Genomic DNA, 14,655 nt, shown 5'->3' with positions numbered 1-14,655 from the left:
TATTGATGACACTTTGATCCAAACCTCTGATGACCTCTCCCAACAGTTTCCGGTAGATGTTAAACAGCATGGAGGGGACAAAACTGAGCCTCGCAAGACCCCAGAGGCCAGAGGCCAAGGCATCAGTCCTCAAGCACCACCTTCTGGCACTTTCTCCCAAGAAAGGACTGGACTCACTCTAAGGCACCGCTCTGATTCCTATACCTGAGAGTGGTCTTGAAGGCTTCCATGGTTGATGGTATCAAACACAGTTGAGAGATCTAGCAGAACCAACAGGGACACACACCCCCTGTCTAGTTCCAAGTGAAGGTCATTCACCAGGGTGACCAAGGCATTTTCAGTCCCAAACTCAGGGGGAAAGCCAGACTGAAAAGTGTCTAGATAAGGGCTGCTTGGCTTCAGCCCGCCTGCAGATGTTGGCCTACAACTCCCACATTCCCTGGCTATTGGCCACTGTGGCTGGGGATTATGAGAGTTGTAGTCTAAAACCAGCTGGGGGGCAAAGTTGAACAGGCCTGGTCTGGCTAGATTTGAATCAATCTGGTAGTTATCAAGGTTGGAGGGATCAAGGGAGGGCTCTTTTAGTAATGGTCTTACCACTGCTTGTTTGAGGCTAGATGGTATCTTGCCCTCCATTAATGAATCGTTGATTATAGGTTTCATCTACCTGCCTGTACCTTCCCTAACAGATTTTATTAGCCATGAAGGAGAAGGGTCCAGAGCTCACGATGTTTCCCACACACTGCCCAGGATCTTGTCCACTTCCTCAGGCAGCATCAACTGAGAAGAATAAGAAGCACAATTATGCCTACTTAAAACAACTTTGTCAGATAGATTAGACTGCTAGATAGTGAGACTTGCCTCTAGGGGGAGTGCTGGGAGAGCGGGCTTAGCTGCAGACGAGCAGGCAGGAAGTCCTGGGTGGATGGATTGGCCGCCCACACGACTGCCAACTTCGTCATGGAGCCAGCGGGGGCTGACCCCAGAAGTGCCAGGCATCCTGGAGAGACCCCTGAGCCCAGGAGGCTGCAAGAAGACTCCCAGCCATGGGTCTCCTCATGTGTTGCCGTGGCGCGGAGCCGTGACACACGACCTATGGGGAGGGGGAATTAGCAGAGTTTGCTGCCAGGAGCCGCGTGGCTCCTGTTGCAGCACATGACCGCCAAAAAGCAGGCTAGGCTCTTAGCCCGCTCTTTGGCAGTCGTGAGAACCACCTCATCAACTTGCTCAGGGCTATTCATCTGTGCAAGGACCTGAATAATCTGTTTCTCCAGTTTGAATCCAATCTAGCTACTATATGACACTAACTCTCTTACGAGATCCCCCTGATGCCCATGTGTATGTTGGTCCCTTTCTGCGTGTGTATGCTCATGCACACGTGTGTGTCCCCTAACAACTTTGCAAAGCCTGGTCCAATTTGGATCAAATGCAGTACAGTTGCAGTGCCCCATAGAGACATTTCTATGGTGTCATGGAAATGAGCCTCAAGAGAATGCTTTGTTGTCTCTGTGTGTGTCCGTGTGTCCATCCATGTGTCTGTCCATCCATGTGTCCTTCTGACCATCCATCTGGCTGTGTACATGTGTGCATTCCCCTGACACCTTCGCAATGCCTGGATGGGGTAGGACAAAAGTTGTAAGAGTTGTAGTGCCACATAGGGAGACCTCAATGGCATACTTTATGATGATGTCATCCCCTCCAGTTCAAGATGGTGGTCACCTAAACATTTGAAGCTTGCTAAAATGTGGACCAGCTAACCAATTTGCACCAAACATGTGTCTTCCACCCTCATAACTTTTGGATCATCACCTGGACAAAATTGGACCAGATGTGGTACAGTTTGTACTGCCCCATAGGGACATTTGAAGGGAGAGTTTTTAGCCTATCTTCCTCATGCAAAGTAGCTTTATGAGTCCCCTTGCTGTCCATGTGTGTGTCTGTGTGTCCATCCATCCTTATGTGTGTGCCCCCCAACAATTTCACAATGCCTGAACCAATTTAACCAAACCCGGTACAGTTTGTAGTGCCACACAGGGAAACTTGAATGGAATATTTTGTGATGCTGTCATCCACAATGGTTCAAGGTGGCAGATGCTTGAACATTTGACATGGAAGTGGGCTAACATGTGAACTGTTGAACCGATTTGCACCAAATATGGTATACATGTTAGGATTGGAGGGGATATTAAACCTTGATATCCCATTTTAGAAATCACAGAACAGAAATTAATCACTTTTCAAGATGGCAGCTGTGCATGTGTTCCCCCGTACAACTTTGCGATGCCTGGACAAATTTGGATGAAATTTAGTATAGTTGTAGTACCACAAAGGGACATTTCAATGGTGTGTTTTATAATGATGTCATTATCTCATTGCCATCCTCCAATGACGCATGGTACACTCTGTTCTTACAGATGTGGGGCTCTCGTGACTACTCATTTACTGTATCCTGCATATTGCATTTGGTATTGAACAACAGAAACTACATTAATTTGAATATTCCAATTATCAATTAAAACTATAGTGAAAGGAAAGTAGGTTGATTAGTTCTTACAATCATTTCTTGTTTTTTGGTATAGTATTCAGAACATTTTACAAACCACATAAACACGATGACATCCTACAATCTTTTAATCCAATCAAAATAAACCAGAACTAACAATTACAATTGGTTTGCATATCAAAATCAGAAGCTCCATCCATGACGTTGTGCTAAACAGCAGGTGGGTAAGATCCTCCCCCACCCAAAGGGCTATCAAGGGCAACCCCAGTGGAGTCCACTGAGGTGGGCCCAAGTGACCCCACTGCCCACCCAGGCTCCCTCCTGGGCAAAGCCTTCACCATGGTTAAACACAGAGGAGTAGGGCAGATGGGTGGACAGGCAACGTGTGGAGTGTGTGCCTGCCTTCATTGCCACTGCCTTTAACCACAGAGTTGCGGAGGTAGTGCAGAGAGAGAGTGGGCAGGTGGGCCATGGGGAACACCCACCTATTCATTCACCTATCCTCCTCACCACCATCACTGCTGCAGCCTGCACTTACTGTGAAAGAAGCAAATGGAGGCAGTGGCAATGGTAGCGAGGAGGGTGGGCAAGCATACAGATGTTCCTCATTCCCCACCCTCAGCCACCGTCACCCTGCAAGCATGGCTGATGACCATGGGTCCCATGTGGTGACCCTGGGTCCCAGACACTTAGCTCACTTATTGGGCAGGCCAGCCCTGCTTACCCAACAGCTCTACCCAGCTGCTGAATGAAATAAGTGGGAAATCTCTCTGACCCAGCCGCTGCATAGCACAAAAGCAAGGAAGGCATCTCCAGCCTTGGTTTTAACTGAGAGACAGTCTGCAAATGGGTGTGTGCATGGCTCCCAAATTAGGGTAGGAGGCATCTCCTTCCCGGACTATGATCGTGTGAATGGCTCTAATATGTGCATTATGCATTTGGAGAGCTGCACAAGTGTATGGGGTTCGGGTGCATGGCTGTATAGTTGAAAAGGCACATTGGTTTGATTTGTAACTCTTGTAATGGGCCACTCTGATATTCCTGAATTAATAACCAAAAGGCATGAACAATATTCCAACAAGAAATATTAAATGTGTGGAGAATTTACAAACCACAGGAATACCAAAGTGACAATATGACATAACAAAGATCAGATTCTACAATCTTCCAATCCAATCAAATACATTCAAATGAATAATTACAATAAATAGCATAACAAAAAACGCAATACTAACCATCTCATCAATAATAATTTTGCAAGGTAATCTCCACTAACAACATATCAGCATTTAATAAATTTGCAAGAAACCTAAAGCTCATGAACCTTAGCATTCATATGCACAACAATGTCTTTGGTAAGAAAAGGAAATTTCACACATTTGGTCCCCTGAAGGCAGCAGAAAGAGCTTGCACTTCCTTTTCAGCTTCCCGATGGCTCCCTTCATTTCTTGGTTCCTCAGAGAGTAGATCAAGGGATTGAGGGCAGGGGTGACCACCATGTAGAACACAGAGGCCATCTTCTCCAGCTGGGAGTGGGAAGAGGGCTTGATATAGACAAAGACAATGGGCATATAGAACAAGCCAACTACTGTCAGGTGGGAACTGCAGGTGGACAAGGTCTTCCTGCTGCTCTTTCCAAAACGGCCACAGAAGGTAGCCAAGATGGTCACGTATGATACCAGCAAGCTCAGAAAGCAGGGGAGAGTTACCAGGCTGTCATTGAACAATATGAGTATCTCAGCAACATAGATGTCTGAGCAGGCCAACTTGATTACCTGGGGGATGTCACAGAAGAAATTGTTTAGCATGTTGGGCCCACAGAATGGGAGCTGGGCAAGCACCACCATGTGGAAAGTGGAATGAATGAAGGCTCCGATCCAGCAAAGCATGAGGAGACGGAAGCAACATTGCTGATTCATGATGGTCGTGTACCTCAGTGGGTGGCAAATGGCTACGTAGCGATCGTAGGCCATGAGGGTGAGGAGAAACATCTCTGCACCCGCAAAGAGGTGGAGACCAAATATCTGAGCTATACAGCCCACATAGGAAATGGTACCCCCATTGTTCAACAAATCAGTCACTAACTTTGGAGCTGCTACTGAGCCCAAAGACATATCAATGAGGGATAGACTGGCGAGGAAGAAATACATGGGGCATTGGAAGAGCTGAGGCTCTGACCACACAGTCAACATGATCAGAACATTGCCCAGAAGGATGGTGGTGTAGCAGGCCGAGACCAGTGCAAAAATGAAGAGTTGGGCAGTGCGGGAGCAGGAGAAGCCCAGCAAAATGAACTCTGTAATGGTTGATCCATTCATGCTGAGAGCTTGTGAACAGTTCTAGCTGAAAAAAAAAAATGAAAGAGTTAATCTGCTTCCAGCCCTATTTATCCAAAACAATATTGGCTTTCTAAATAACTCTGGTCTTGATGGCTTTAAAGTCTGACTTGCAATAAGATAGTTTTTTAATGGTTCAGCAACTAAAAAAACTGGCAGGTTATTTATTTATTTATTTTTAGCAACAGCAGCTACCGCATGAGGAGGTTTTAGAAACAAGCCAAGTCGCAATCATCTCTATGAAAAATCTATCCCTCAAGTGGGATAAGTGGATCCCTTCTCATAATTGTATACACATATGAATTTATTTATTTATTTTAAATATTTATAGTGCACCCCTCCAGTGCACTACTGCACAGGGTGGCTCACAACGATTAAATAGATACAAGATGGTGTCTATCTTATGTATTTATTTATTTATTTATTTGATTTGATTTATATACCGCCCTTCCAGAATGGCTCAGGGCGGTTTACAATTAAAACAAACCACTAAAACATAAATATCTTATGTTTCTTTTTAGATTGTGAGCCCTTTGGGGACAGGGATCCATCTTATTTATTTATTATTTCTCCGTGTAAACTGCCCTGAGCCATTTTTGGAAGAGGGGTATAGAAATCAAACAAACAAACAAACAAACAAACAAATATATATAATAAAATTAAACAAATTAAACTGAAAAAATATAAAAAGCGAAAGAACCTACCTACCTACCTACCTACCTACCTATTTATTTATTTATTTATTTATTTAAATAATGAAGACCTAGAGTCGAAATGCGTCAGGCTTATCCTACAAAAGAACTAAGAATCTGCAAACCATAATGACTACATTTTGGGACTTCCGGGAAACTTCATTTTTGCCAATCATCGAGATCATTCACATGACCAACCCTACAGGGGCAGGACAATGCTACTCCAGGTCGGACTGGTCATGTGCAGTGCCTGGAAAAAGCTCTGCTTTTCTACCTGTGCTTGCACCTCCAGAATGTCCATGCAGGAGGGTGAAGAAGAGCCAGAGAGCACCAGAACTGGACAAGGCACCTGCTATCTAAAGCACTGATCAGAGCACTGGCAAATTCCAGGAGAGTTATCCCTATTAGTCAGCAGCAGTAAAACTATTTTAAAAGTGCACTTTTCATGTATCTGATAAAGTGACTGCTGTTGCCTCTGAAAACTCTCGCCGTAAATATTAGTTTCCCAAGATGCACAGGCATTTCTACAGGACAATGAATGCTAGTAGATGCTAGTAGCCCTACAGTGATAGGCCAGTGTGCCCAAACAGGGATGGAAGAAAACACGGCTTGGCCGAAGCAGCAGCAGCAGCAGCACAAATCTTCTGTTTCCTTCCATCAAAGTCTAGCATTTCAGAGTGAACATACATTTCTCTCTCACACACATCTTTTATTTCCTCCCACTAGTGTGTAATTTGTAAGGCAAACTATGATGAGGTAATTAATATTTTGTGAACTCAGAACTTTCTCTCTCAAGTTCTCTAAAGATGCACCCTCAGAAACAATTGCTTAACTTATACCTTTCTCATGGAGCCAAGTAATAATTGTAGGTAGACCTACACAACACTCCCATAAGAAATTATGTTTATGCTGGCAGAATCCCATTCATGTAATCAAATTATCAGAGAAGGAAAGAATGTATCATCTTGTAACATCTGGAATATTGTCCACTCTCTCTTGCTTAGGTGCCATTCAACTGAGAAAGCCCAGAAAGCATTAAGCCTGCAATGTTCCTGAATGTCTAGTTTAGTATTAAACAAGTTCATGCTTTGTATTCAAAGTGGCTAATTACTTTTCAGTGGTTTACTTTACTTTTAGCACCCAGATGAAGACGTGTGCAAGCTATTTTATTTGCTGTGGGCCATCCTGAGCAGTGGTGTGGCCTAAGATGAATTTTTATATTCACAAAGGCCACACTTCTGATGCAGAACTTCTGTGTTCAAATGAAGTGTACACCAGAATCCTAGTTGCTGGGGGCAGCATTTCTTCCACGCACCTTTTTGATACCTCCCAGAACGACTTCATTGAGCACCGTGCAAAACAGGATGCTGGGCTAGATGGTTCTTATTTAGGAGAGCTCTCATGGACTTATTAAAACAGCATAACACAACTTTATGGAGCAGTATAATTGTAATGGTGGCTCCTGCAAATGCTAGATATTTCTGGGAGAGTTCCACTGTTTGTGGGTGTCTTCGTGAAAAATAAAGCCATTTCCTCATCCTCATGACTCGAGACATAAATTTCCACACTGTTTCCTCTCTGTCATTCACACTCTATGATACACACTGCTCTCAGACCAGTCTATCCTAATTGTACTCGAAAAAAAGTAAGAAGGCTTCTACCTTTGTAGGAGAAAGGCGGGGGGAGGAGAGGAGAGAGCGAGAAAATGAGAGCACTTTCACCTCTTTGCACCCCGGTGCTTTCCACCTGAAACCAGTTTTTGCAATTTGGAAGGAGTAGAGTGCCCCCCACACAATCAAAAACACAAGGCTTCAAAGCCCAACTCACATCTGATGTTCAACACTCATACCATGAAGTGTGCATGGGTATATAACTGTACATAAGTGGAGTTATTTACATGTTACACTGAATGCAGCGTAAAAAGAGCACACTTTTTATCTGCACCATGCATTTGAGGGGCCTGGACTCAGGTTCACTGATAGCAGGAATTCAGATGCTGTCCTTCACATAAAAAATATATAGGAATTGACAGGCATCTGTCCACTTGTATAATATACTGTTGTAGCACTAAAAGCTGTATTGAACTGGGCCGTGGCTTTATTTAATACCATTGTAATTATCCACATTTGCCCTAGTTGACCTAACAACTCCCCTCCCCTTCCTCCATACAGTGTAGGCAACAAACTCTATGACAGGACCAAGATGGCCACATCCTGGGCATCTATAATCCGCCTCCTGGTGTTGGATCACAATGTAGTAGGGTCCCTGTCCCTCACAGATGACCCTGTGTGGGGTCAAGTCAGCTAGTGGCAGCATTCCAATCATAACCAAGACAGCCTTTGAAGATGGCCATTCTTTCAGTGCCCAAAGATTCTCCCAACCCAACATTCCTTGCATTGTGTATACTTCAGCTGATACTAGGAAAAACTTTCTACATTTGCTGAGTACCTCCGGATGCTTATCAGGGGTTGGAATTTGTTGAATTGGAACACAGAGGCCTGATTCTATACTGCCAAAGTAACTTCGCTATACATAAAGCTGCATGATTTTACCTTATTCTAGGGGTTCTCAATCTTAGGGTTGAGACCCCAAGGAGGGCCAACTAGGGGTGTGCACAAAACCGCCCGGCCTGGTTCAGTTCAAGTTCAAACCAGACTTGAAACAGATGGGGACAGTTTAGTTTTACCCACCATTGAAACCCACCCCCCCATTTGGTTTGGTTCGGGAGGGGGGTTCATCAAACTTTTTAAAAAGTCTTTTTTAACTTACTTCCTCCAGGGGGCTTCTCCAAGGTGGCGGGGGGTTGTCCGTGGAGGTGTCCCCCCCCACCGGCCTTCCTTTATGCAAAAATCACCCAGGTTAGGGTGGTCTTTGGCCCTTTCTGGGCCTATTCCATGATGCAGTGGCCATTTTGGAGGCCACCATGCATGCACAGTGGGAATCCGCGTGGCATGGGTCATGACTCAGCCCTGCAGGGTCCCACTGCACTTGTGCAGCAGCCTCCAAAATGGTCACTGCACTGGGGAATAGGCCCAGATAGCGCCAAAGACCACCAAACCAGGCTATTTTTGCATAAAGAAAGGCCAGCGGGGGAGGGGAACCTCTGCAGACACCCACCACCACAACCTTAGAGAAGCCCCCAGAGAGGGTAAGTTTTTAAAAAGTTTTTTAAAAAACAGCTCAACTAACACAACACACACACACCCAACCCTTGTGGGACATTTCAGTCTGGGGTCAAGCTGAACCCAAACCTTTGAACCAAACTGGTTCAATATTGAACCAGTTCAGATTCGAATCTGTTTGCACACCCCTAGGGCCAACAGCTTAAAGGGGGGGTCCAAACAACGAAGGAGGGTAGGAGCCTTACCCACCATGTCCAAGGCATGGAGATGGTCAGGGACGATAGGTGGCAGATGGAGACAGATGCCAACAAATACCTGGCTCCTCCAAGGGTACTCACACTCACAAATCCAAGGGCAGGGACAGCAATGGTGCTTCTTTGGTTGACAGGCCAAGGGGGGGAATTTCCCACACGCTCTAAAGCTCATCTAGTGGGTAGCCAAAAGGGTGCCATTGCTGTGTTGCCTTTGGATTCATGAGCAGCAGAAGATCCAGGTCGTTTTCAGCTCCTCTCCCCTTGTCTGCCTCCCATGTCTTGGAGCAGCTCTCCGCTTTACATTCTTGACATACTCTCTTCCTGAATGTACAATTCGTGTGCAAGCTGAGTACACAGAATCAAATGAGAAAGCCAGGGAAATACTGACTCCCTCGGTTCAATTCTGGCTTGTTTGAATTAGAGTTTTCAGCAGTTGCTGCTACAATGAGCAAGTACCTCGTGATAATAACCTGGAGTCCAAAATGAGATTGGCAGCCTCAAACCGAAATAGGTTTTTAAAACTAAGCAGGCACAAGCCAGCCCTTACTTTAAAAGGCAAATATGCTTTATTTCTCGCTACCTAATCAAATCAGTGGCTGACATCATCCTGACTAACCAAGTGTCTGTGCTCCTAACATCAATGAAGTCCTAGCCCCTTCACTGGTCTGCCGCTCTTCCAAAGCACAAGGACTCTTTTGCTCATGTGCAAGAGCATGAATACTTTTTGGAGATTACCTGCACTCTGGGAGCATACCTGGAGTGCTTTGCTAGACTGCAAACACATTGATGAACCCTCAGCAACAAGGTGCTAAACTACACATCATTAGTCAGGATGTCAGCCACTAGCTTTAAACACAGGATGTCACAGAGTGTTATATATTACTTTAGGGGGTCAGAAGAGTATCAAAATATTGAAAAACACCTGCTTTTGCCTATTCTCTTCTTTCTCCACAACCCCAATCAATGGCTTTATCATGGAATTTTTTTCCTGCAAACCTTCATTCCTCAGTCCCCACTGTACCTGCCAATACAAAGAGCTCAACTCCCTTATATAGATAGGAAAATATAGGAAGCTGCCTTATGTTGAGTCAGACCCATGAGCAAAGAGCCACCTTTTAAAAGTGGCGGTTCTCTTTATTTAGCAGGGGGAGAGCAACTGGCCCTATCCAGCCCCAGCACAGCATCCCTCCAGTGGCTGTTGCTGGTGTCTGTCTTAAGTTTCTTTTTTAGATTGTGAGCCCTTTGGGGAGAGGGAACCATCATTTATCTATATTTATGTAAACTGCTTTGGGAACTTTTGTTGAAAAGCAGTATATAAATATTCATCATATATTCATATTTGTCGATCTAGATCAATTGACTGACAGAGGCTCCTTAAGGTTTAGGGCAGGAAGAGGCTGGAGAGGCTGTCAGGGATGATGCTGGGACTTTCTGCCTGCAAGCAGATGCTCTACCACTGATCTATGGCCCCATCACCTAAGGAGGACATCTTATAGCAGACAGGGCTCAAATGTAGTCACACATCCATATGAAAATCTATCTATCTATCTATCTATCTATCTATCTATCTATCTATCTATCTATCTATCTATCTATCTATCTATTCATTTGATTTCTATATCACCCTTCCAAAAATGGCTCAGGGCAGTTTACACAGAGAAATAACAAACAAATAAGATGGCTCCCTGTCTCCAAAGGGCTCACAATCTAAAAGAAACATAAGATAGACACCAGCAACAGTCACTGGAAGTACTGTGCTGGGGGTGGATAGGGCCAGTTACTCTCCCCCTGCTAAATAAAGAGAATCACCACGTTAAAAGGTGCCTCTTTGCCAAGTTAGCAGGTCCAGGTGAAATCCAGGTGAACTCTATTTAGTAAAGGGGGACAATTCATGCTTGTTTGTAGACTAGGGTCTCCGCCTCTAAAACAGATAATGTCAGATGCTGCTTGCAGCCACACTGTTCACAAAATTGACAAAGAATATGACTACATCCATCCCACACCACAGGTAAGCCTCCTGGGGCAGATTTCATTTAATTAGGGAACCTGAAAAAACACTAAATCTCCTTTTCTGTTTTTGCCCCCAAAAGGTAACTGAGTATGCCATAAAGCCATTGCTAATTGTAACCATGTACAGACAGCTTGAATAGGGCTAAGGTTATTTTTTACATGATTACCCAACTCACTCTTGTTGCAATTCAAAGCAGATCGGCTGCTGGTACCTTCACCTCTGAACTAGCAACACTTCGTCTAAGGGAATCCCGCATCCTCCAAGCATAGTAATCTTTCAAGAGTGCTCAGCCAGGATAACAAAAAGAGATGCACAAAATCCAGGTGATCAAAAGGAAAGGGAGAGATAGAAAGAGATGAGCTCAGAATACCCTTTTAAAAACAGGATCATACAGTGCCTGGATGGGGGGAAAAATCCTCCATACAAATATGAAAGAGGGAATTGTTGGGAGAATGATTGCTTCCTCTAAAGTTCTTTCACCTCACCTTGAAACCAAGAGGAGGTCACTCCGAATTTCCCTAAATATATAACCTTCTTGCCATCTGAGGTCCTTGGGTTCTGCTCTCTGAGCAGCAAAGCCTGTGGTCTTTTCTTAGTGATGATTATTTCAGAACCCTGGAGAGCGCCTGCTGCTGTTGGGTCCCAAACAGAGTAATTATCATCTAAGTAGGTTTTGAACATATACAGTGGAACTATCTAAGTCTTGTGTACTGTCAAGGGCTCCCCCTTCCTTTAGGACTGAATCATGCCAGTAGAATTCAATGTACCTTTTATAGTGCCTTTCTTCCAAGGAGTCCAGTGGATGACATATTTTCTGGTTACAGTTATGCTTACAACAATTCTGCCATATAGGATAGGCTGCTAGATATTAACTGACTCAAGGTTACTCATCTGAGCAAAGACTTGAACATCAATATCTTCAGCCTAAATCCAATCTAGCTACTATACCCCACAAACTCTCAATAAGCTTATTACTGGTTCATTTTTTAAAACATACTGTCCTCATGAAAAGTAGTCTTATTAGATCACCATGCTGTATGTGTATGTGTATGTGTCTGTCTTTGTGTGCAATTTCAATAGTTCAGCATTTACAAATGTAGATGGTGAGAAGGAATGATAGGGATGCAGTAATGATTCCCAAATTCAGTCTTCACCTGTGTGTGAATAAGGCTACCATACAGCCTAATATCTCCTGGATATGTCCTCATTTCAAAGAAAAAGAGGATTGTCCTTGAGGAAAAGTAATTCATTCAATATTTGCCCATCCCCATGTGCGAACCACTTGGCAGACCTGGCCACCTTTCAGTCAGCAGCCAGCTGTACCATTTCCTGGAGGCCAGGGTTACCAATCCAAGAAAGAAAGCTGGCAGCTATCTGACTACTATTCTGCCAGTGGACAAGGCTACTCTACCATGGAAGGCCAGGTCTACCATAGCTCCAGAGGAAGCAGCACTCTGGAGGCCTCGTGTACAAGTTTGTTCCTTCAAAGCCAAGGTGGCTGACCTGGAGAAGCTCAGGGAAGCTTCTAGCTAAGGGGTTTGTGGGTGAGACCCTCAGGGACATGGTAAAGGCATCCTACTCCCAGGCTGACTGCTCCTCTGCTGTCATGGAGAATGAAGGTCTCAGGGAAGGAGGACATCAGTCTGAGGAAGAGGAGAATGCTCCCTTAGAAGGGACACCTTCCTTGGGTGATTCACCCATATCCTCTTGTACAGGGTATACTCCTCCAGGGATTGGGGGCCTCCTAGTAGTGGGTGATTCAATTATTAGGGGCATAGAGAGATGGGTTTGTGACCCATGTGTAGACCACATGGTGATTTGCCGGCCTGTTGCAAATGTTGTGGATGTCATGCAGTATCTAGATAGGTTGTTAGGCAGTGCTGGGGAGGAATCAACAGTTGTGCTGCACGTTGGCACCAACAATGTTGAGAAATGCAGTCAGGAGGTCCTGGAAGCCAAAAGGCTGCGAGGTAGCATATTGAAGTCCAGACCCCCAGAATAGCGTTCTCTGAAATGCAACCTGTTCCATGCGCAGGGCCAACTAAACAGATGGAACTGAGTGGTCTCAATGCATGGATGAGACGGTGGTGCTGGGAGGAGAGGTTTAAATTTGTTAGGCACTGGGATACATTTTGGGGCAAACAAAGCCTCTACAAAAGGGATGGGCTCCACTTTAACCAAGATGGAACCAGACTGCTGGCAATTAAAATCAAAAAAGTCACAGAGCAGATTTTAAAATGATGCCTGGGGGATTGCCAAAATGAACTGGGTGGTATCTCATTCAGCAAGCCATATCCCATACAGTGTGAGGGTGCACACATTTTGGATAAACCAAAAGAGGCAGAGTCGAGCCAGGAGCAGAGCAGATGGACAATTGGTCAAAAATGTCAAATGACAATGAGAGAGCTAGCATACACCAATGCCGAGTAAGAGACTCCGCATATAGATGTTTATATACAATGCCATTGTGCTCAGAACATTTGAGGCAGAATGGGCTAATTTGTGAACCACCTAACCAATTTGCTCCAAAGCTGGTATACATGTTAAGATTATAGAGGGCATTGAACCGCAATAACCCATAAATGAATTCCAGAACCCATTTCAAGATGATGGGTGTGTTTGTGTTCTGCCCTAACAGCTTTGCTTTGCTTGGACCACTTTGGATCAAATGAAGTAAAGCTGTAGTGCCCCATGGGGGACATATCAACAGTGTGTTTTTAGCATACTTTCCTCATGGAAAGTAGCCTTATAAGATCACCTTGATGTCTGTATCTGTGTCCATATGTCTGTGTCTGTGTCCCAAACAACTTTGCAACTCCTGGACCTATGCATGACCAAATCTGGTACAGTTGTACTGACACATAGGGACATTTCAATAGCATGTTTTACAATTACATTATTATCTCATTGCCATCCTTCACCTATGCACAGTGCACCCTGTTATTACAGACACTCTGGCAACTACTGTTTTACTCTACCCTGCAAATTGCATTTGGTCTTTAACACACACAAAAATGCAAGAATTTGTAGAAGGTAATTATCAACTGAAATTATAGTGAAAAGATAGGAGGTCCAGCATTCTTGTCTTTGGTATTGTACTCAGAATGCTTTACAAACCACACAAATACCAAATTTACAATAGGACATAGCTGAATCTGCATCTTTATTGTCACAGTCACTGACCACCAGTAGTGTTCCCTCTAACAGGGATTCCCAGACTACAACTCCCAGAATCCCGAGCTGCAAGAGTTTTTGGTTAGGGATTATGGGAGTTGTAGTTAACAATATCTGGGAATCCCTGTTAGAGGGAACACAGCTGACCAGTAGAATCAAAGACACTCAACACACAATAAGTGCATGCATAAGATGTACATGAGATAAAATAGTAAAATGCATACGTTATACATAAGATAAAATAGTAAAAAGCAATAAAGATATTAATACTAATGAGTGAGTCGGGAGGGAAATCTATCAAATAATTATACACTAAAAGAATGGTACTATCATATATATACCGAGCCATATTTTGGACTCTACATTTGGGGTACCTGACTCCAACTGGATAACTACATTAGATACTCAATGGGCCACTTGAAATAATTTTCTCAGAAATTTTGAATGATCCGGTTCTACTTCTGTGAAGTGAGATTAGACCAAGCTGGGCAAAATATAAATGTTGTGCTAGGGATTTGGATTCATACAGCCTATTTGCTGAGGGGATAAAATAGGCAATGGCA

The 14,655-nt window shown here is 44.2% G+C and overlaps 1 protein-coding gene across 1 annotated transcript; it reads right to left on the bottom strand.

The window, feature by feature from the left end:
• Positions 1-3,828: 3,828 nt before the first annotated feature.
• Positions 3,829-4,821, bottom strand: LOC128330850 (olfactory receptor 4Q3-like). Its single transcript, XM_053264215.1, has one exon. It carries the CDS (start codon positions 4,819-4,821, stop codon positions 3,829-3,831), a length of 993 nt encoding a protein of 330 aa, XP_053120190.1.
• Between the last annotated feature and the right edge of the window lie 9,834 nt (positions 4,822-14,655).

This window comes from Hemicordylus capensis, chromosome 6, assembly GCF_027244095.1.
Source record: "Hemicordylus capensis ecotype Gifberg chromosome 6, rHemCap1.1.pri, whole genome shotgun sequence".
NCBI lineage: Eukaryota > Metazoa > Chordata > Lepidosauria > Squamata > Cordylidae > Hemicordylus > Hemicordylus capensis.
Note: the sequence above shows the minus strand (reverse complement) of the source record. Positions and strands in the feature narration are given on the sequence as shown.